At 41.2% G+C, this 17,462-nt stretch overlaps 1 protein-coding gene across 1 annotated transcript in view; it reads right to left on the minus strand.

Moving 5' to 3' along the window:
* LOC129193806 (semaphorin-4G-like) overlaps window positions 1-17,462 on the minus strand; it is a 56,878-nt gene that overhangs the window by 13,202 nt on the left and 26,214 nt on the right. The window contains exons 4-14 of the mRNA XM_054798472.1: window positions 15,349-15,411; window positions 15,136-15,234; window positions 13,969-14,059; window positions 13,787-13,900; window positions 13,451-13,608; window positions 11,257-11,432; window positions 9,150-9,288; window positions 7,378-7,600; window positions 7,194-7,309; window positions 6,922-7,076; window positions 1,874-1,932 (exon numbers count right to left, since the gene is read on the minus strand). Coding sequence (XP_054654447.1) covers window positions 1,874-1,932; window positions 6,922-7,076; window positions 7,194-7,309; window positions 7,378-7,600; window positions 9,150-9,288; window positions 11,257-11,432; window positions 13,451-13,608; window positions 13,787-13,900; window positions 13,969-14,059; window positions 15,136-15,234; window positions 15,349-15,411 — 1,393 coding nt within the window. The remainder of the gene's footprint in view (window positions 1-1,873; window positions 1,933-6,921; window positions 7,077-7,193; window positions 7,310-7,377; window positions 7,601-9,149; window positions 9,289-11,256; window positions 11,433-13,450; window positions 13,609-13,786; window positions 13,901-13,968; window positions 14,060-15,135; window positions 15,235-15,348; window positions 15,412-17,462) is intronic.

Raw genomic sequence — 17,462 nt, forward strand, 5'->3', positions numbered from 1 at the left:
CGTTGTTAAAACATATTGCTGCAGTACTCCTCCTGTTGCAGTCCTTCTCCTTCGAACCTTCCTTTAAGATTCCTTTACAAGCCAGCAAGCAAGCTAGCGATGACACAGGACACACGCAGGGCGGCAAGAAGGCTGATTGACAAAGGTCTACAGCCAATCAGGATGCAGAAAACAATGACTGGCGCAGACAGACGAGAGAGGGAAGAGAGACACTCAACTTCCCACAATGCAATTCTTCTTAAAGGGCCAGGCTCAGGCTGTAACAGCGTTCATACGCTGTAATAAAAATGTTTTTAAAAAAAGCACAGAAAAAAATTCAGCGAAACCATGAAAGGTGAACCGTGATAGAGCGAGGGAACACTGTATGTTGATAATGTTTGATAGCAAATGCTAACTGGATGTAATACATGAACTGTGTCTAATGAACGCTACGTAGCTATTTTGACTGACATATTAGCGGTACTCAGGTTATGTACACAACTACTGAGGAATTATGTCTAATTATCTTATCGCCACATTGAATTGAAATGTGAATTAATGAATGATATCAACTACTTTGATTACCTGTAAATCTTAAAACTCTGAATGTGAAATACTAACCATTAGTACTTAGTACAGTAGTTTCAAAGTTTACCGTTTAGATTTGATATACTGTACATGTTGTATGTTTTATAGAAATATGTAGATCATATCGACGCTGAAAAAGTGTGTGCACCCCGATATGCATGTACAACGTACATGAATACATATAGTAAATATATTACATATTTATATATTTAGAAATATATTTTCTCTGTTTCTAGTAGGAGGTAGATCTTTGTGATTGGGTCATTTTAAAAGGCGGTCCCAGGCTGAAAAGGTGTGAGCACCCCTGCATTAGACAAATGCTCAGCACGGTGGCCGAGTGGTGAGCATGTTGGCCACACAGTCAGGAGATCGTGTTTGAATCTCCGCTTCGGCATTTCTGTGTGGAGTTTGCATGTTCTCCCCGTGCGTGTGTGGGTTTTCTCCGGGTACTCCGGTTTCCTCCCACATTCCAAAAACATGCATGTTAGGTTAATTGGAGACTCTAAATTGTCCATAGGTATGAATGTGAGTGTGATTGGTTGTTTGTCTATATGTGCCCTGCCATTGGCTGGCGACCAGTCCAGGGTGTACCCCGCCTGTCACCCAAAGTAAGCTGGGATAGGCTCCAGCATACCCCCGCGACCCTAATGAGGATGATGGATGGATGGATGGACAGTTGCCAAGTCATTTTCCTTGATGGCAGCCATGTTTTTCGACCAATCTTGCTCAACTTTTACACACGTGCGCTTTTCAGTCCCCTAAAGTTGACTGACAAATTCCGTGGCAATTCGGCTAAACACCATCAAGTTACAGTGACTGTTTTATAGAGGTCAGTCCAACATATGGGGTGAGTATATATAAGTATAATAATAAGCATGAATAATAAGTAACGCAGTAGGAGTGCACGAGTTTGTGTGCAGCGGTTCAGGAGTAGATGAGCTACACCTTGGGGTGTCCCAATGTTTTTTACACGACTGTATATCAAAGGCTGTCCAAAGTCAGCCATCATATCACCTTGCACAGCTAAAAACAAAGGAGATGCCACTTTTGATCAGAATGAAATTGTGAAGAGGAAGGTAGGCTTTGCCTGCGGTGAATATCAAACAGATTTCTCCCCAGAATGGGATTAAAGAACAGAGGGGGGTGAGAGGAGGGCTGGGCACATAATCAACTTGCAAAGGGGTCCTCACGCCAGACGATGACAACCATGCATCTTTTCTCTGATGTTCTCCCTTTTCATCTCGCTGTCATTATTCACTTCATGGAAAGCAAACATGGTGAGAAGCAGGTGCGAATTGGGACGTACCGCCTTGAGTGTTGTCGCACCCCCTGTTGCCTCGCTGGACGTCCTGGATTAAAGCGGCTCTGCGACAAGCGGGAGAAAAACCACATGAATCATACGAGCGTCATGCATGCACATCCTAAAAACCTGCGTAGCTATGGGTGCCTCATTTGGGTGCTAAAATGAATGCAGGCTCAGTGCTTGAAGTGACATCGTGTAAGTAACAGCTTGGAAGTAACACAGTGTCCCCCCCAGTATTTTTTATGTAGTTTTTCACAGCTGTCTACGAATGTTCTGAACTCCTTTTTCCAAAGCCTGTTGAGTACAATAGTGGTGCCAGGAGGAGTCAAAGCTCAACTTCCCATAGCTCAGGGGTGTCCAAAGTGTTTTTATTGGCCCACAGTACATTCTACAATTGTATTCAATTTAACGAGAAGACTAAAAATAAAAAGAAAGCGGGAAAGAGGGAAGATATCAGGACCTTCAAAAGATCACATACAGAGGAACGTATTAGCGCCTTTAAGAAAGATCTAGAAAAACAAAGAGGGGAGTGCGTGTAGAGGGAGAATGTTACAGATGAGGCATATGAAAACTTTCTTAACACCTACAGTATCTGAAGTACTACGATAAACACTGCCCACTCAGAGAAGTATCTAACAGGCAAAAAAAGAGGAATCAGCCATGGATGACAAAAGGATTGCAAAAAGAAGCAAAACACATTATACACAAGATTTATCATTCAAAAAACTCAAGAAGCAGAACAAACATATAAGATATATAAAAATAAGTTAACAAAATATTTTGAGAGTGTGTAAGAAAGAATATTACAGTCAATTATTAGACAAGAACAAAAAGAATATGAGAGCAACATGGGGCGGTATTATCAGGAATGATGCGAAGACAGCTCACTATTTTACAGAGGGAAATATTAGATATGATAATATGAACGAGGTAGTCGAAAGGCTCAATACCTACTTTGTAAATATTGGACCAAAATTGGAAGAAAAGATACCAAATTCCTTGTCAGCAGAGGAAAGGAATGAAACTATAGACAGGAATCTCATCTCCATGTTCCTCAGTGAGGTAACAAAAAAGGAAGTCATTGACATGGTTAATGAATGTAATGCAAAAACATCCACCGAGTAGGAATGGAAATGACGAAAAGAGTAATAATGAGGTCGCAGAACCGCTGACATACATCAGTAATTTATCATTCCAGTCTGGTAAATTCCCTAACAAAATGAAAACAGCTGAACATCAATTTACAAACTACCAACCAGTCTCCTTATTACCCCAATTTTCAAAAGCTATTCAATAACAGGTTGGACAAATGTATTAATAAGAATGAATTACTAGCAGACAGCCAATACGGATACAAAACTAACATTTCAACTTCCACGGCACTAATCGAAACCACTGAGGAAATGACCGATGCTGTAGACCACAGAAAGTGTGCAGCTGCAGTATTTATCACAATATCCTAATTACAAAACTAGAAAGATATGGAATCAGAGGATTAGCTTTGAACTGGGTTAAAAGCTACTTCGCAGACAGGAGGCAATATGTGAAGCTAGGAGAACATACATCTGTGAGCTTGAAGGTATCATGCGGCGTACCCCAAGGATCAATACTGGGACCAAAACTGTTTAATCTACATATAAACGACACCTGTAAAGTGGCGAAGGGCTTGAAATTGGTATTATTTGCAGACGATACAACCGCATTCTGCTGTGGAGATAGCACACAGGAACTATGGGGAAAAAAAAAAATCACAGAGGAATTAACTATACTAAAAAGACTGTTCGATCGTAATAGACTATCCCTAAACCTATGTAAAACTAAAATAATGCTATTCGGCAAGTGCGAAAATGATACACATACGCAAATACAAACTGAAGGCACAGACATTGACAGGGTAAACAAAAATACATTTAAAAAATACAAACCTGGAAATCTCACATTAAAAATATACAACATAAAGGGGCTAGAAATACCTCAATACTAAATACTGCAAAATTCGTTCTAGACTAAAAATCTCTCCATACTTTGTACTGCTCTCTAGTATTACCATATCTAAGTTATTGTGTGGAGATATGGGGAAACAACTAGAAAGGTACACTACACTCATTAACTATGCTACACAACAGGTCGGTTAGGATGATCCATGATGCCGCTTACAGGGAACATACAAACCCTTTATTCCTACAATCACAATTATTAAAATTTGCTGATCTGGTAAACTATCAAACAGCTAAAATTATGCATAAAGCAAACTATAACATGTTACCCTAAAGCGTAAAAAAATTCTTCTCAACAAAAGAGGAGAAGTATGATCTTGGGGACAAATTAAACCTAAAACACTTAAATGCACGAACTACTCTAAAAACCTTCCACATTTCTGTATGTGGAATCACGGATTAAGTAAAGAACTCAAACAATGCACTAAAATGAGCGATTTCAACAGCACAAGCAGTTGCTGTTTACAAAGTAGAAGGAAGAAGACACCTGAACCACTGTGCGCGTACAATGCTAAGTCTAACCAGTCTTGCACTGACTACAAACTCTTCATTTTCGGTGGGTACATCGTATGTACTCACTCACCATCAAACTGTGTCTCTGTCAACTATTTCATCAGCTATTATCAATTTCTTACCATGATAAAGTCTGTTGTACATTGGACAAGTGTACTGTATTGCAACTGATGTGAAACTGATGAAGGGTAGGATGAGATAAGCTCTGCTTCTTCCTACGCCTTCTTGGACATGCAGAATTGGGAATTGTGTTATGTGATGAGCTCCACTGGAATTTGTGTGCATGTTCAAGATGAGTTAAACCATTACCAAAAAAAAAGAAAAAACAAAAAAACACAGTAGCAAAAAAAAAAGGTCTCAATTTTACAAGAATGAACTAATATTATGAAGAAAACTAATGTCATTTTAGTAGCAAACAGTTGAAATCTGAAAGAAAAAAAAGGTACAGTTGACCCTTACAATATCGCGGTTCGATTATTGCTCACAAAATTAATCAATAATCGCCGTTTCGTGGTTGACTATGGCAGTTATTAGTCAAAAAATACTGAAAGACAAAAGGTATATGTAGTATTCTGACTACTAGGCGTCAGTAATGTTTCATTATTGAGACAAGGCATTAGAATAGATTAGATGATAACTGCAAGGAATCAGCCATGGCATATCCAACATGACAGAGTGAAAAGTTCTCCTCCCATTCTGTGTGGAAGTGGTATGTTTTTGGCTTCTTTGTCCTTCCCCACTCCATATTAAACCTCTTCTTAAGTTTATAATGCAGTAAATAAATTGGAGGCTAACTGTTTTTTTTTTTAAGTTGTAATTTTTGGAAAATTAGGTTGGGAAAAAATACTACATATTACAGAAATAGTCATAATATAAGTCATAATATGACAAAAACAAAATTTATGAAGAATATTACAGAAGTTGAAATATTTGGGAAATTTTTAAAAAGACCAAAGTTGATAATATTTTTTTTCACCCAGATCACAAAGCTGAGATGCATTTATTTGTTGTAATACATAGAACTTCTGAGCATATCTACAGTACATGTGTTGCTTTACAAAATATCAAAGCGGCAAAGTTGCATCCTTTCATTTTTCAATACGTGGCACTTGGAGGAAAAAGTTTGGACACCCCCGCCAGAGCTCATGTCATGCTGGTCTTATTTAGACAACAAAATGCAGCCTTTGTGGAATAAGTGGGTAGTTTGTACACTGTAAAATCCAATAGCACTCTCAAGTCATATATAAGTAGAACAAACGTATTAAAAAAAACAAAGTTCATCTCACTTGAGTGTACAAAGTAAAACGTAAACATCTATTGTGGTCAACTATAACTATTAAGTTCCACTTACTGTACTTGTTTTTTTCAAGGCAATCGGTTTGCATGTTTTTTAAGATGGATGTTTGTCATTGCACGCAGTATGCAACAAAACCTAGTTTGGTGGCTCCACTTCCATTTCTAGCAACATTAAGACATGTTGAATCTTAAATGTTCCAAATGTAACGGGTATAAAAATACAGATATACAGTGTTCCCTCACTATATCACGGTTCACCTTTTGTGGATTCGCTATTAAGTGCAATTTTGTTTTTTGTTTTTTAACAACGCATGAACGCTCATTGTGTTCTGTGTCCTTGTGGTGTTTTAGAGCGATCTATTGGTGCTCTGTTGCATGTGTCTATTATTGTCTTTACTACTGCTACCAGTAGAGGGTGTTGTATACTCATGTAAGAAGACGTGTCTCAGTGTGTTTACGTGCCTGTACAGCATATTAGGAACCCACAGCAAACAATAGCAGGTTAAATATAGAGCCACAAGAGATATGGGCGAACCGGTCCATTGTGTCCTGATTGATTGGCTGTAGACCATTGTCAATCTCCTTTGTGCTGTCGCTAGCAAACTAGCTAATTGCGTGATCTGCTTGCTAATCGCCAACAGAAGAAGAAGAAGCAGCAGGTAAACGGCTAAAAGAGCCGACTGCAAGAGCAATATATGTTTGAACAAGGATACAAAAACGCTACAGCCGAACGGAGAGAGTAGGTTGATCATTAAAATTCAAACAAAATCTGAACTTTGAGAGTGTTTAAAATGTGAGAAAACGTTAATGCCTGTCTGAGAAAAGTGCATAAAAGTGTATTGTGAGAGGTTTTACAGCCTTTAAACATATACAGTACAATAATTGTAAACAAAAGTTGGCTACTTTGCGGCTTTTCACTTATTGCGGCCTATTTTGGGAACCTATACCCCAATATAAACGAGGGAACACTGTAAAATATAGAATATAAAATATAGACAAAATATACAGTAAGGTGCAGCAGGCTTGAGCAGCGCTGAGGTACTGCACATAAAATAAGATAAGACTGACGCTCCGGTCAGCAGCTAGTGCCATTAACTATCTGCTACCAGGGGGATTACATAACACTTCTGGGAAATGGGGACTGTGACAGGGCACGGTGTTGTTTGAGTTGAGGCAGAAGGCAGCGGCTGCTTTTTGATCACACGCGCACACACACACACACACACACACACATACACACCGCACCTGTCTGGGTATGCCGCAATCTCCACGCAGTGGGCTCCGCTCCAGGCGCAGTGAGGGTCCCTGGCAAAGATGCAGTCATAGCAGGAAGCGTACCTGCGGCAGTTGGAGTGGGGCAGCTGCACCACGCCGGACGGAGAGCCAATGTAAACACTCGTCTGTGAAGAGAAGAGGGCAAATGGAAATAGTGCGACGCGCGCGCGACGCACGTGTGTGTGTGTGTGTGTGTGTGTGTGTGTGTGTGTGTGTGTGTGTGTGTGATCAGGACACGCAACCTGTTTTTCAGAGATCAGCACGTTGTCCACCGGCTGCGGTTCCTTGAACAGCTGCAGCTCCTCGATAATGTGCAGCCGACCCTCCACGTGTACGGCCTTGTGCAACCAGCCTTCATCTGCAGAGCAAGCAGTGTAAGGATAACTGTGGCTTCAACTCAGTCAATAAGAGCACAGCGCTACACACCTGTCCCCATGTACAACACATGGTATTCTTCTCCATCCAAGCCTTGCACGGCGCTCACAGCCATGTGGGTGTAGTCCGTAGTCCTCCTGAACAACAGAGGGCGACCGTCTAAAGCCCGGACCTGCTGGGACATCAGCGGATGTCTTCGGACAAAGTTGAGCACGTCGTCGGGCAGGGAGGTGGACGCGTTGATGCCCTTGGCCCTCATGTCGTTGGTGATACACTGCCAAACGCCCCATGCAGAGAGAAGAAGAGGGATGAGAAGAAGCGCAAAGTGTGCAGTTTGAGGGCTTAGAAAGCGGAAGGGTGAGGTGGGGTCCAGACAGGGTTCAGGGTCCAGTTAAGTATGCAAAGCCGTCTGTGGGAGAGAAATGTCATCCCATCTTAGCACCTGACTCAACTTCCACCTTTGTCCATTTCCAACGAGTGCGGCTGACTCATCTAAGCGGCTTTCCCGCGCTCATGACCGTTTCCCCCCCATTTCCGTTTAACAGCAATGGTTTAAATTAAGTCCTGCGAAAGTGACAGGACAGTGGATAATGTCTGCTAACCGCAGCGTGGCCCGGCCCGTCACGCTAAACCAAAGCTGGAGGCCGCAGTTAATTGCAGAGGAAAAAATGGGCTTCAGCCGGGGTGGGTTTTTTTCTTTTATCCTTTCAGACAGTCATCCTCGTTATCTGCCACCCTTCATCTTATAATATGCCTTCTTTTTGGAATGTCTTCTAAGGATCAGTATTGTCATAAAAGGGAGCTACAGGTTGGTATTTTCTGCCAATAATGATATTGACGCACGAGTGATGACGTCCTAAGTATGTCCGCGGTGTGGAGTTAATTCCAAGTTTGCCCTTTAGATTGTAAATCTGTGTAAGCAAGGGTCTTAATAAGATGTCCACTGACAAAAGGACGGCAGCCGCGAAGCTCGGGAGGCACTTTTTATTAGCACGCAGCTTCATTTCACCATCACACCACACAGCCGTCAAGAGCCCCACAGACAAAACAGCACATTCCGGCCTTCACTTCAATAAAAACGCTGTGCATTAAATCCTGTCAGATGGCATCGAACACACAGGTGTCCAACTAAACTTAAGGCCTGGGGTCCAGATTCAGCCTGCTATATCATTTTATGTGGCCCAAAAACAAAGCAGCAATGGCGGCAGCTCCAATATGTAGCATTACCTTTCGGTAGTGACCTGAGGCATTGTGAGCGAGTGTGCAGTGAAGCTAGTCTCTAGTGGCTAGTAGCTAGTCACTGTGGTGTGACGAGGTGTCACTACTCCGTAAACGTAGTTCTTAGGCGTAACTATGGTAATACAAATAATAATAATAATAATGTCACTGTAGCTTGCTTAATGGTTATGCAGGTCACATTATGTAAATGGAGCATTGTTGGTGCTTTTTGGAGGTTTTTTTTCAGAACGTTTTATAGGTGGAATATGGCGTCCCATTACTTCCATTCTTAGCTGCCTCTTTTTAGCTGTTTGTATATCTTCAGAATGCACAGAAAAGAGAAAGACATGTGCTCATGTCTCACATAAGAATTGTGGATGATGGGCAAAATTAAAAAAAAAAAAAAGTGGTTTCCTTTAAGGCAGAAATGCAAATATGTTGTTTACAAGGATTATCTATTAATATGTGAAAAAAAGAACATCTACTTGAATCTTGCATCACATCCCTAATATGGAAAAACATTGGTGAAGGAGTAAGAAGTGGCAATAGTCTCCTAAAAGCCTGCAAATAAGCGTAAACATGTGCGTGAGTGAGTGCACGTTTACCGTTCCAGGTCGCGGGTCAGGGATCTTTCCAGTGTACTCCTTCCAGTTGGAGTCCTGGTTCTCCATGTAAGGTCCTTGGAAGGCCTCTTGGATGTCAGACAGCGAGAAGCGACACAATGCAGATGCCTTTATGTTCTTCCTAAAAGACGCACACACACAGCACATAAAGCCTGCGTTGCCATGGCGACAGCAGCACAAGTACAGTAAGCTCACCTAGTTTGAAAGATGAAAAAAAGAAAGACAAATGGGAAGGAAGAAGAAGAAAAGGGAGGGCAGAGGATGAGTTTTGGCAGCGATGGAAGGAGCAGATTAGAGAGTAGGAGGGAAAGAAGTCTGAAATAGAGTCAGAGGTGGACAGTAGGAGTTGGAAAGCTTTTCAGCAAAACAGGATTCATACACCTTGTTCACATTTCACATGCAATATTTCTACAAATGAAGACAAACACCCGTTTTAAAAAGTCATGGCAGGATACAATAAATCATTTTTAAAAGCTGCACTGTAACAGTAAAGGGAGTAGAAATGAACAAATACATGAAATGTCTCATTTGGAACTTTGTGTTTTCTACCATCTGAAATGATGAGGAACAAAGTGTCTGCGTTGTATTGCTCAATTCTGCAATTTTTCCTGTTCGTCCTCAGAGTGAATCAACAGTGCCTCTGCTGGTTGTAGCCCAGTACTGCACTCCAGTGTGCATCAATTATCTCAAAGTTTTACAAAAACCAAAAGGAAATAGAGTCCAGTCGTCCCTCGTTAGATCGCGGTTCAAATACCACAGTTTTTCAAAAAAAGAATTATTTCGTAAATGATCGCTGTTTTGTGGTTGATTATGGCCTCAGCCATGGCATGTCTGAGATAGACATGCCATAGCCGAGGTGGAGATGCCATGGCTGAGATTGAGTGGAAAATAAAGGTTCTCCTCTCATTCCATGTGGAAGTGGTACGTTTTTGGCTTCTTTGTCCTTCTCTCCCACACTCGTTAGCTCGCTAGCTTGCTGTGCTAGCGGCGGCCGTCTGTTATGTCCCTGTAGCGATCCCGTAGCATGCACAATGTGATGTAAACAAAGAATAATAGGAGTGTAAAAGTGGCTACTGATGTGTTATTTCATGTCAACAGGGCTCTAATAATGTTAAAACCTGAATTTAGAAAATCATAAACAGGTTTTCTATTCTCCAACTACTAAAATATTCCGTTCACTAATATTGATTACTACTTCGCTTGTGGAATGCATTGCAGGGCAAAAGGACTAGTTTTTTATGGGCAAAATTTCAAGACTGTACGAAAGCAGGAAAAATTTTAGCAAACATTTTTGACAAAAAATAATCGTACAAAAATTGGGGGTTTAAAAAACAAAGTTTGACTGCATCATGCATCCAAGCAAAGCAAGTCACTGATACTGAAGGGATAAACACACGGAAACGGTTTCAGGTCAAAGCGGCAAAGTGTTTTATCGTTTCAGCCTTTCATCCACACAGAAACGGCGTTCTGGGTGCCATGAAAAGGCTTTTTTTTTTTTTTTTCTTTTTTTTTAAACGGCTTCCAGAGTGGGAAAGTCGTTTCCTTATAGACAAGCAATCCGCTGCTTTGTGAAAATGATGACGCCACCGACCGGTCGCCGTCACGTGACCAGAAGTAATAAATAAAATAAAATCCCATGAGGACAGGGCCTAAAAGTACTCCGTCTCTCATGCCCCCTCCGACACCTCAACCCCACTATTTGAGAACCACTGGCCCAAGACACAAACCACTATCATTTTCCCACGAACAGAAATTCAGTGAATAAGCCCATCCCGAACAAACGACTCATCATGAAATGAACAGCTCTTCAAAGCAGATGATTAAACATTCAAACTCAAGCAGTCCCCACAATGTCACACACCACTAGGAACACGGTAGCAAAAGTTTGGTACAAATGAACTTTGAAGCAGACTGAAACCTGCATTTTTCATCTATTCTCCGCCGCCAGATTTTCTTTCCCTAACTTTCCTCCCTCAACGTCTCGTCCTGGCTTTCATCTCGCCCCATCTGCTACGACTGTCTTAACATATCGACCTCTGCCTTTCATCTCGCTGCCCTTTTGGAAACCACTCTCGCTCCCGGTGCTCACCAGCCCAGGCCGAAGATGCCGTAGAAGAGCGTGTCCCGCGGCGTGTCCCCAGGCATGACGAACACGCTGCGCAGCTCGTTGAAGTGGAAGTCGTACTCGGGCAGGGAGCACGTCAGCCTGGCCTTCAGGAAGGACGTCCAGCGCTTCTGGAGAGTTAGGCGGCCTCCTCGGTCTCCCTAAGGGACGCAGAGGGAGAAGGATAGAGAGAGAGACAGAGTGAGACAAAATAAGAACAGACGCTTGGCTCAAGGTGGCACTTGAGAGGAACCCCCCCCCCCCAAAGAGAGCAGCAGATGGCCAGGGAAGGCAACAGTGTTGGGTTTGGCCACCTGTGGACAAGACCTGCTCATATCATCTGCACCTTCCAACCGTGGACACACAAAGGTTGCAAGGACAGTCCTAATTTGAACATTTTAGCATTTCTATTAAGATAAAATCCTGGGGCACACAGCTCATTAATTAAAGACCGAACCATAACCCTTAATTCATGCTTAATTATTCATCTTACCGAGACTTTTGGACCCTTTCATGCGTGCCTGCTCCAGCAGCACACAAAGCAACGTCCATAAAGGCATGTTTGGTTGAGGTTTGTGATGAAAGGGTAGACGAATAAAGTTAGGCAAATCCATCGAAATACTATCAATACGTATCGGATCGGATCAATACTAGCGTGATGAGATCCATAGTTTTCACTTCTCTCTGTGCTTATTTTCACAAATACTGGTGACTTTTTTTGCCGTGTTGTTGAAATGCACAGTAGTACCTCGGTTTTCGTCATTTCGTTCCAAAGTTCCAATTTTTCCCCATAGGAAGTCATGTAAATCCAACAAATCTATTTCAAATACCAAAATATGAACAAAAAATACATTTTATAGAGAATAATTATAGTTTTACATTCAGAAAATAATTATGAATGAGAAGTTCAATGGACAAAGGAATATTTAACATCACTTTAACATTTAATGAAGACTCATGTTGGCCAAAACGTCTAAGAGCGGTGAGGGGCGGGAATGCCATCTTTGGGCTTTGCGATGTGTTCTTCATTGAATTCAGTAGTGTTTCTCACCTTCTTCAGCAAATTGCTGGGTGCTTTGTTTGGGCACGACATTCCGCGGAACGGCAGAGTACAGGGCAAACGGATAACCATGTAAAAATGTAATAACCGAACCATACGGAACTGGGGTGTTTGAAAATGGTTACGAGTTTTAATGAGCCATTAGTAGTTTTTGCTTTTTTACTTCTATTTTTCACTATTGACTTTATTTTGCTTTATTTTTAGGCTTTATTTGGGATAATTTTATTAATTTGTTGATATTGTTACATTGTCTGATATTGTTGTGTTAAATATTGTTAAATTATTCACAATTAAGTGTGTCGATAGATTTTTTTGTTGTCCTAAAATCTTTGCCCTTTGTCTACAATCACAATCAACAAAATAAAAAGGCAGAAATGACAAAAATCATTCAATCAATCATCTTCAACACGGAAAACTGAAAGTCAAGAGTAGCGCTTTTATCGACTCCATACATCCTCATTAGGGTGTCACGAGGTACTCAGTTCACAAGACGAGACGAGACGATTTTAACTTTACTTTTAAGAAAAGTACAATAAAAAATATAAAAAATATATGACAATGCAATGCAATCTACTAATATAATTTCTACTACGTTACACTTTTCTGCACTCCGTGTGTATGCCTCCACCCACTGAGACAAAGAGACTGTATGACTGACAAAAGGCTCACTCCCTTCATGCTGAGAGCAATGCACAGAGTGAATCCTCTTCCTGCCTGTTTGGAGGCGGGAGACGAGGAAAACAGACACGCTTGCACATGGCAACATATTAGGGTCGGCACAATGCGACACCCCTAATCCTTACATGTATATTTTTTTGCTTCCTTTGTAACGGCCAGGTGTCCCAATACTTTTGTCCACAAATTGCACAAAATCCATTGCTGTCATTCAAACAAAGTAAACACAGTAAATGTGAATAAGTCCCAGTGAAGGAGGCAAAAATGCTAAACAGTCCGTCAGCGCCTTTCCGCTCTCCATCCCTTTTGCCACAAGACATTTATCCGCCACACACCCAGCCCGATCCTCTAATCCCCCCCCCTCCAGGGCTTTGTAACAAGTGCCTTCCATCATCTCTTTAGGCGCGGCCTTTCAGCTAACATTAGTCAAGCCTTCACTCTCACCTTGCAAATCCGTGCCACTCGTGCCACCCTGCCGTGTGTGGAGGTGCTGGCCTGCTCCTGGCCCCCCTCAGTGAAGAAGTAGTAGATCTTGTCGTCGTCGCCCGTGCTGCTGCCGCTCAAGCTCTCCCTCACCAGCGCGGAGCCCACAAAGTCAGCCTCTGTGATGAAGAGATGTTTATGCATGCACAAAATCAAGCCACATTAGTGTTTAAGAAAGAGATGCAGTGTAAATGCACAGATGCTGGGCAAATATACTGTACTGTAGCTTGGAATAGAGTCAAAAAACCAAGCCTAAAAATAATGAAGGGATTGGCTTTTGCTGATTGGTCTACTGACCGTTCAGCCAGCGCGTGGGAGCATCCTCAGTCTTCAGCACGGGAGACGGAGAGTTACGGCGGATATCCGGGAAGCTTCTAAACTCATACTGGGAAGCGGTGTACATCTGCTGGTCTGGAGAGGAGAAATAAAGTCATCTGGAGTTTTGTGAACTTTTGCAGAGGACGACGGATGGTTCTTACCTACGATGAGGCCGGTGTAGCCCGTCCTTGGGCCGTAAGGACATTTGTCTCTGCCCTCTTCAGGCGCAGACATCACAAATCTCTCAGCATCCTATGACAGGATGCAAGAGGAGTTAGCCTTAAAACAAACTTAGGTTTCACAGATGAGCACGTACATGAATACAATAACAATTATATACAATAAAAACAGCCCTGTGCACTAGCTTTGTTCTTTCAACCACTGGATACGACAGACACACGATATTAAAATAATATTGTTCCATTCCATTCCATATTGTTCCATCCAGGGCCTATAATGCAAGTGTATGCGGGCTTTCACATTAAATACTTGACACTTTCTGAGTAGCTGAAACTGAAGTCCAAACCAATTAAATAGACAAAATAGATCAATTAAACTAGACAAAATAGAAGGAAAAAGTTCAAATAATTGCTTCAAATAAATGCTATTTCATAATTTAAAAAGGTTTGAAATGTACAGTATTTCAATTAATAATGAAATAAATGTATTGATAAATAAATAATTCTAAAATAGGATCATTATGTCAATATATATTTCACAAAATTTAATAAATTATAACACAATGAACTGATTTTTTTAAAATGTATTTCTTCAGGTGTTGTTTTTGTATTTTTCAATTATGAGAGACAAGATTTTAAAAAACACCATCACAAGTCATCGCTTTGCTGAAACAACAAACCAATTGGTGGCCTACAGAGCAGCGCTTCTGAAATACTGAGGCGGCTCCCCTGGAGGGGGGCAGTGAGGTGTCGGGGCGCGTGAAAGGCACTACACTATATACCACTGCACTGTATATACCACTTTATAATATACTTCAATTTCTTGAAGATTGGCAGGTGTGTTAGTGTCTTTATTCATACTTGAACAATGCTGCTGGCAGCAACGCATACAGCTGTTTGTACAGATAAATAAATACTACAGTTACTCAAGAGTATTTCAAATTGGAGGAGGGGTGGCTGAAAACATTTCTGTCCCGTGGGGGCAAGACAGAAAATAATTGAGAACCACTGCGATAAAGATTTGCACAGTGCATATTTGCAGTGCATAGACTGAAACATATTTACATAACTACGGGATGTAAATGAGTACCAACGCTGACGGAGACATGCACTTAGTAAAAATGCTTGACTGACAAAGGTCAAACCTACTATAAATGCACACATAGGACTGAAGGCGTGAGTCCCACACATGTAGAGATGCGTGGCGTTGAACCTCTGCAGGAAGCGGATGTGATTAAAACACTCCGTCTGACAGAGCAGCAGGAGCAATGGAGAGAGAGAGAGAGAGAGAAAGGAAGAAAAGACATGTTGAGTGAGGACATCAAAGCACAGCAGTAAAAGATGGCCACGTTGAATGCCCACCTTGTTGTCTTTTCCCTTGAGAAGACACTGACGTTTTTGCTCCAGGGAGGCCTCCCACTCAATCTGACGTAATGCAATATACAGGAAGACAGAACAGGTGGTTACATATCACTGACTGGGGAGGGGGGTTAAGCAGTTGTGGTTATTTTACTAAAGTATCAACTACAATCATAATTCACAGTTGAATCATGAACATGAATTAACCACGCATGCTGCGAGTTTCATTTCCAGTCCAACTGAGTTTCAAAAAGTCCGGTTTCCGTAGGATTCTGTTTCAGTCAAAAATTTTCACCAAAATTGTGCCTTTCGTATAATATTGCACGTCACAAGCTAGACCCTTTGCCCTGTACCCACACAAAGCACCCTAGCGTTGCTGACTCACTGTCCGTGCATTTTTTATTGAGTGCGGCTGCTAAATAACCCAACATGGGGCCAAAGAAAGTTTGGTCAAGTTTAGCAATTTGATAAAGAAGGTGAGAAACACTGAATTCAATCTCGCCAGGATTGTCTTTCATGTCTTTCCTGTCTTTCAACTTCCATCCTTTCCTCATTTATAATTATTTTGCATTGTTTTCAGCATGTGAAAGTAAAATTATTCTCTATAAAATGTACTTTTTGTTCATATTTTTGCGTGTCTGGAACATATTACTCACTGCAAGACATTTATAAAACTAGAGTCCTACGAAGAACACACAACCTCATCAAGGACAGCACACATCCACAACACTCATTATTCACACTCCTACCGTCAGGCAGACGCTACAGGAGTTTGAAGTCCAGGACCACAAGACTGGCAAACAGCTTTTACCCACAGGCCATCAGGCTTCTCAACGAAGCACTCGCACACGCCGCACGCAACACACGCACACACTCATAGCACTTTATTTATTTATTTGTATTATTTATCTGTATTAATGTCTCTTCTGTTGTTGTTGCTTAATTTATTGGTATTAATGTTTCTGATGTTGTTATTCTTTTCTTGTGTTTTCTTTCTTTTCTTGGGAGAATGAACAGAATAAGAATTTCATTGCATAGTATAACTGCCTGTTTTACTGTGCATATGACAATAAAACTCTTGAATCTTGAATATTAGGTGTTTAGTGGAACCTCGTTTTTCGTCATTAATCCTCTGTGATGTGTCTCTGTTAAACCGTTCCCTCTGCAACCTGAGGAACCTTGACATTACCTATTGTAACAGACTCTACCTTTGTACTTTGCTGCAACTTCTTTCTTGAATTCAATAGTGTTAATCACCTTCTTTATACAAGTTCTTGCACTTGAAAAAAAATTTTAAGTCAAACGCACAGATTTGTCTGACACTCCGAAAGAGACAGCGTGCTTCAACAGTCAGTGCAAGGCTCCACTACTTATTAGGTAGAAGAAAGGATACAGATACGAGTTATTCATCGTTCTGTGTGCGTTCGATGAACAATAAACCACCCACACACACAAAAAAGATGATTAAAGGATTCCTTGTTCAGAATCTATCTATTATGTCATAACTCTAAAAGAACCACTGTCCGTATTTCACTGAGTCACCAATGTATGGACGCTTTGATTGGGCACTCGATTCCGCGGACTAGACTGTTAGGTGCACTGTTTAGCCGCAAGATAACCCAGACATACTTTTAGCAATAATTTCCCCTCGAGAATGTCCGCCGATATTCCCTCTCTCGCCAAATTTTGCTGCTTCACTATCACGGTTTTCCAAAAATATATTAGTTAATAAATCATGCTGTTTTGTGGTTGAATACGGCCTATTATTAGTCAAAAAAGATACATATTTAAGCAAATGTAACATATTTTTGCCTAAATTAAGCATTTTCAAGCATAAAAGTGGCTAAATAAAGTAAAGTATAAGACATTCAGAAGACGCATTCAAAGACGTGAGGATATGTAGTTTTCCACACTGGTCACTAGGTGTCAGTAATGTTACTGTAATGTTTGGTGAGACACAAAAGCGGCAGACTTGATCACCCGAACAACAGGCTTTTATTGCAGGTTTGAATGATCTCATAACAGGCACAATAATCCCTAAAAAAACACACAAAAAAACATACTGGCTACTGTTGCGGTCGTAACATTAACGGCTGAAACTCAACTCTGAACCCCTG

The sequence above is a fragment of the Dunckerocampus dactyliophorus genome, chromosome 14 (genome assembly GCF_027744805.1).
Source record: "Dunckerocampus dactyliophorus isolate RoL2022-P2 chromosome 14, RoL_Ddac_1.1, whole genome shotgun sequence".
Classification (NCBI taxonomy): domain Eukaryota; kingdom Metazoa; phylum Chordata; class Actinopteri; order Syngnathiformes; family Syngnathidae; genus Dunckerocampus; species Dunckerocampus dactyliophorus.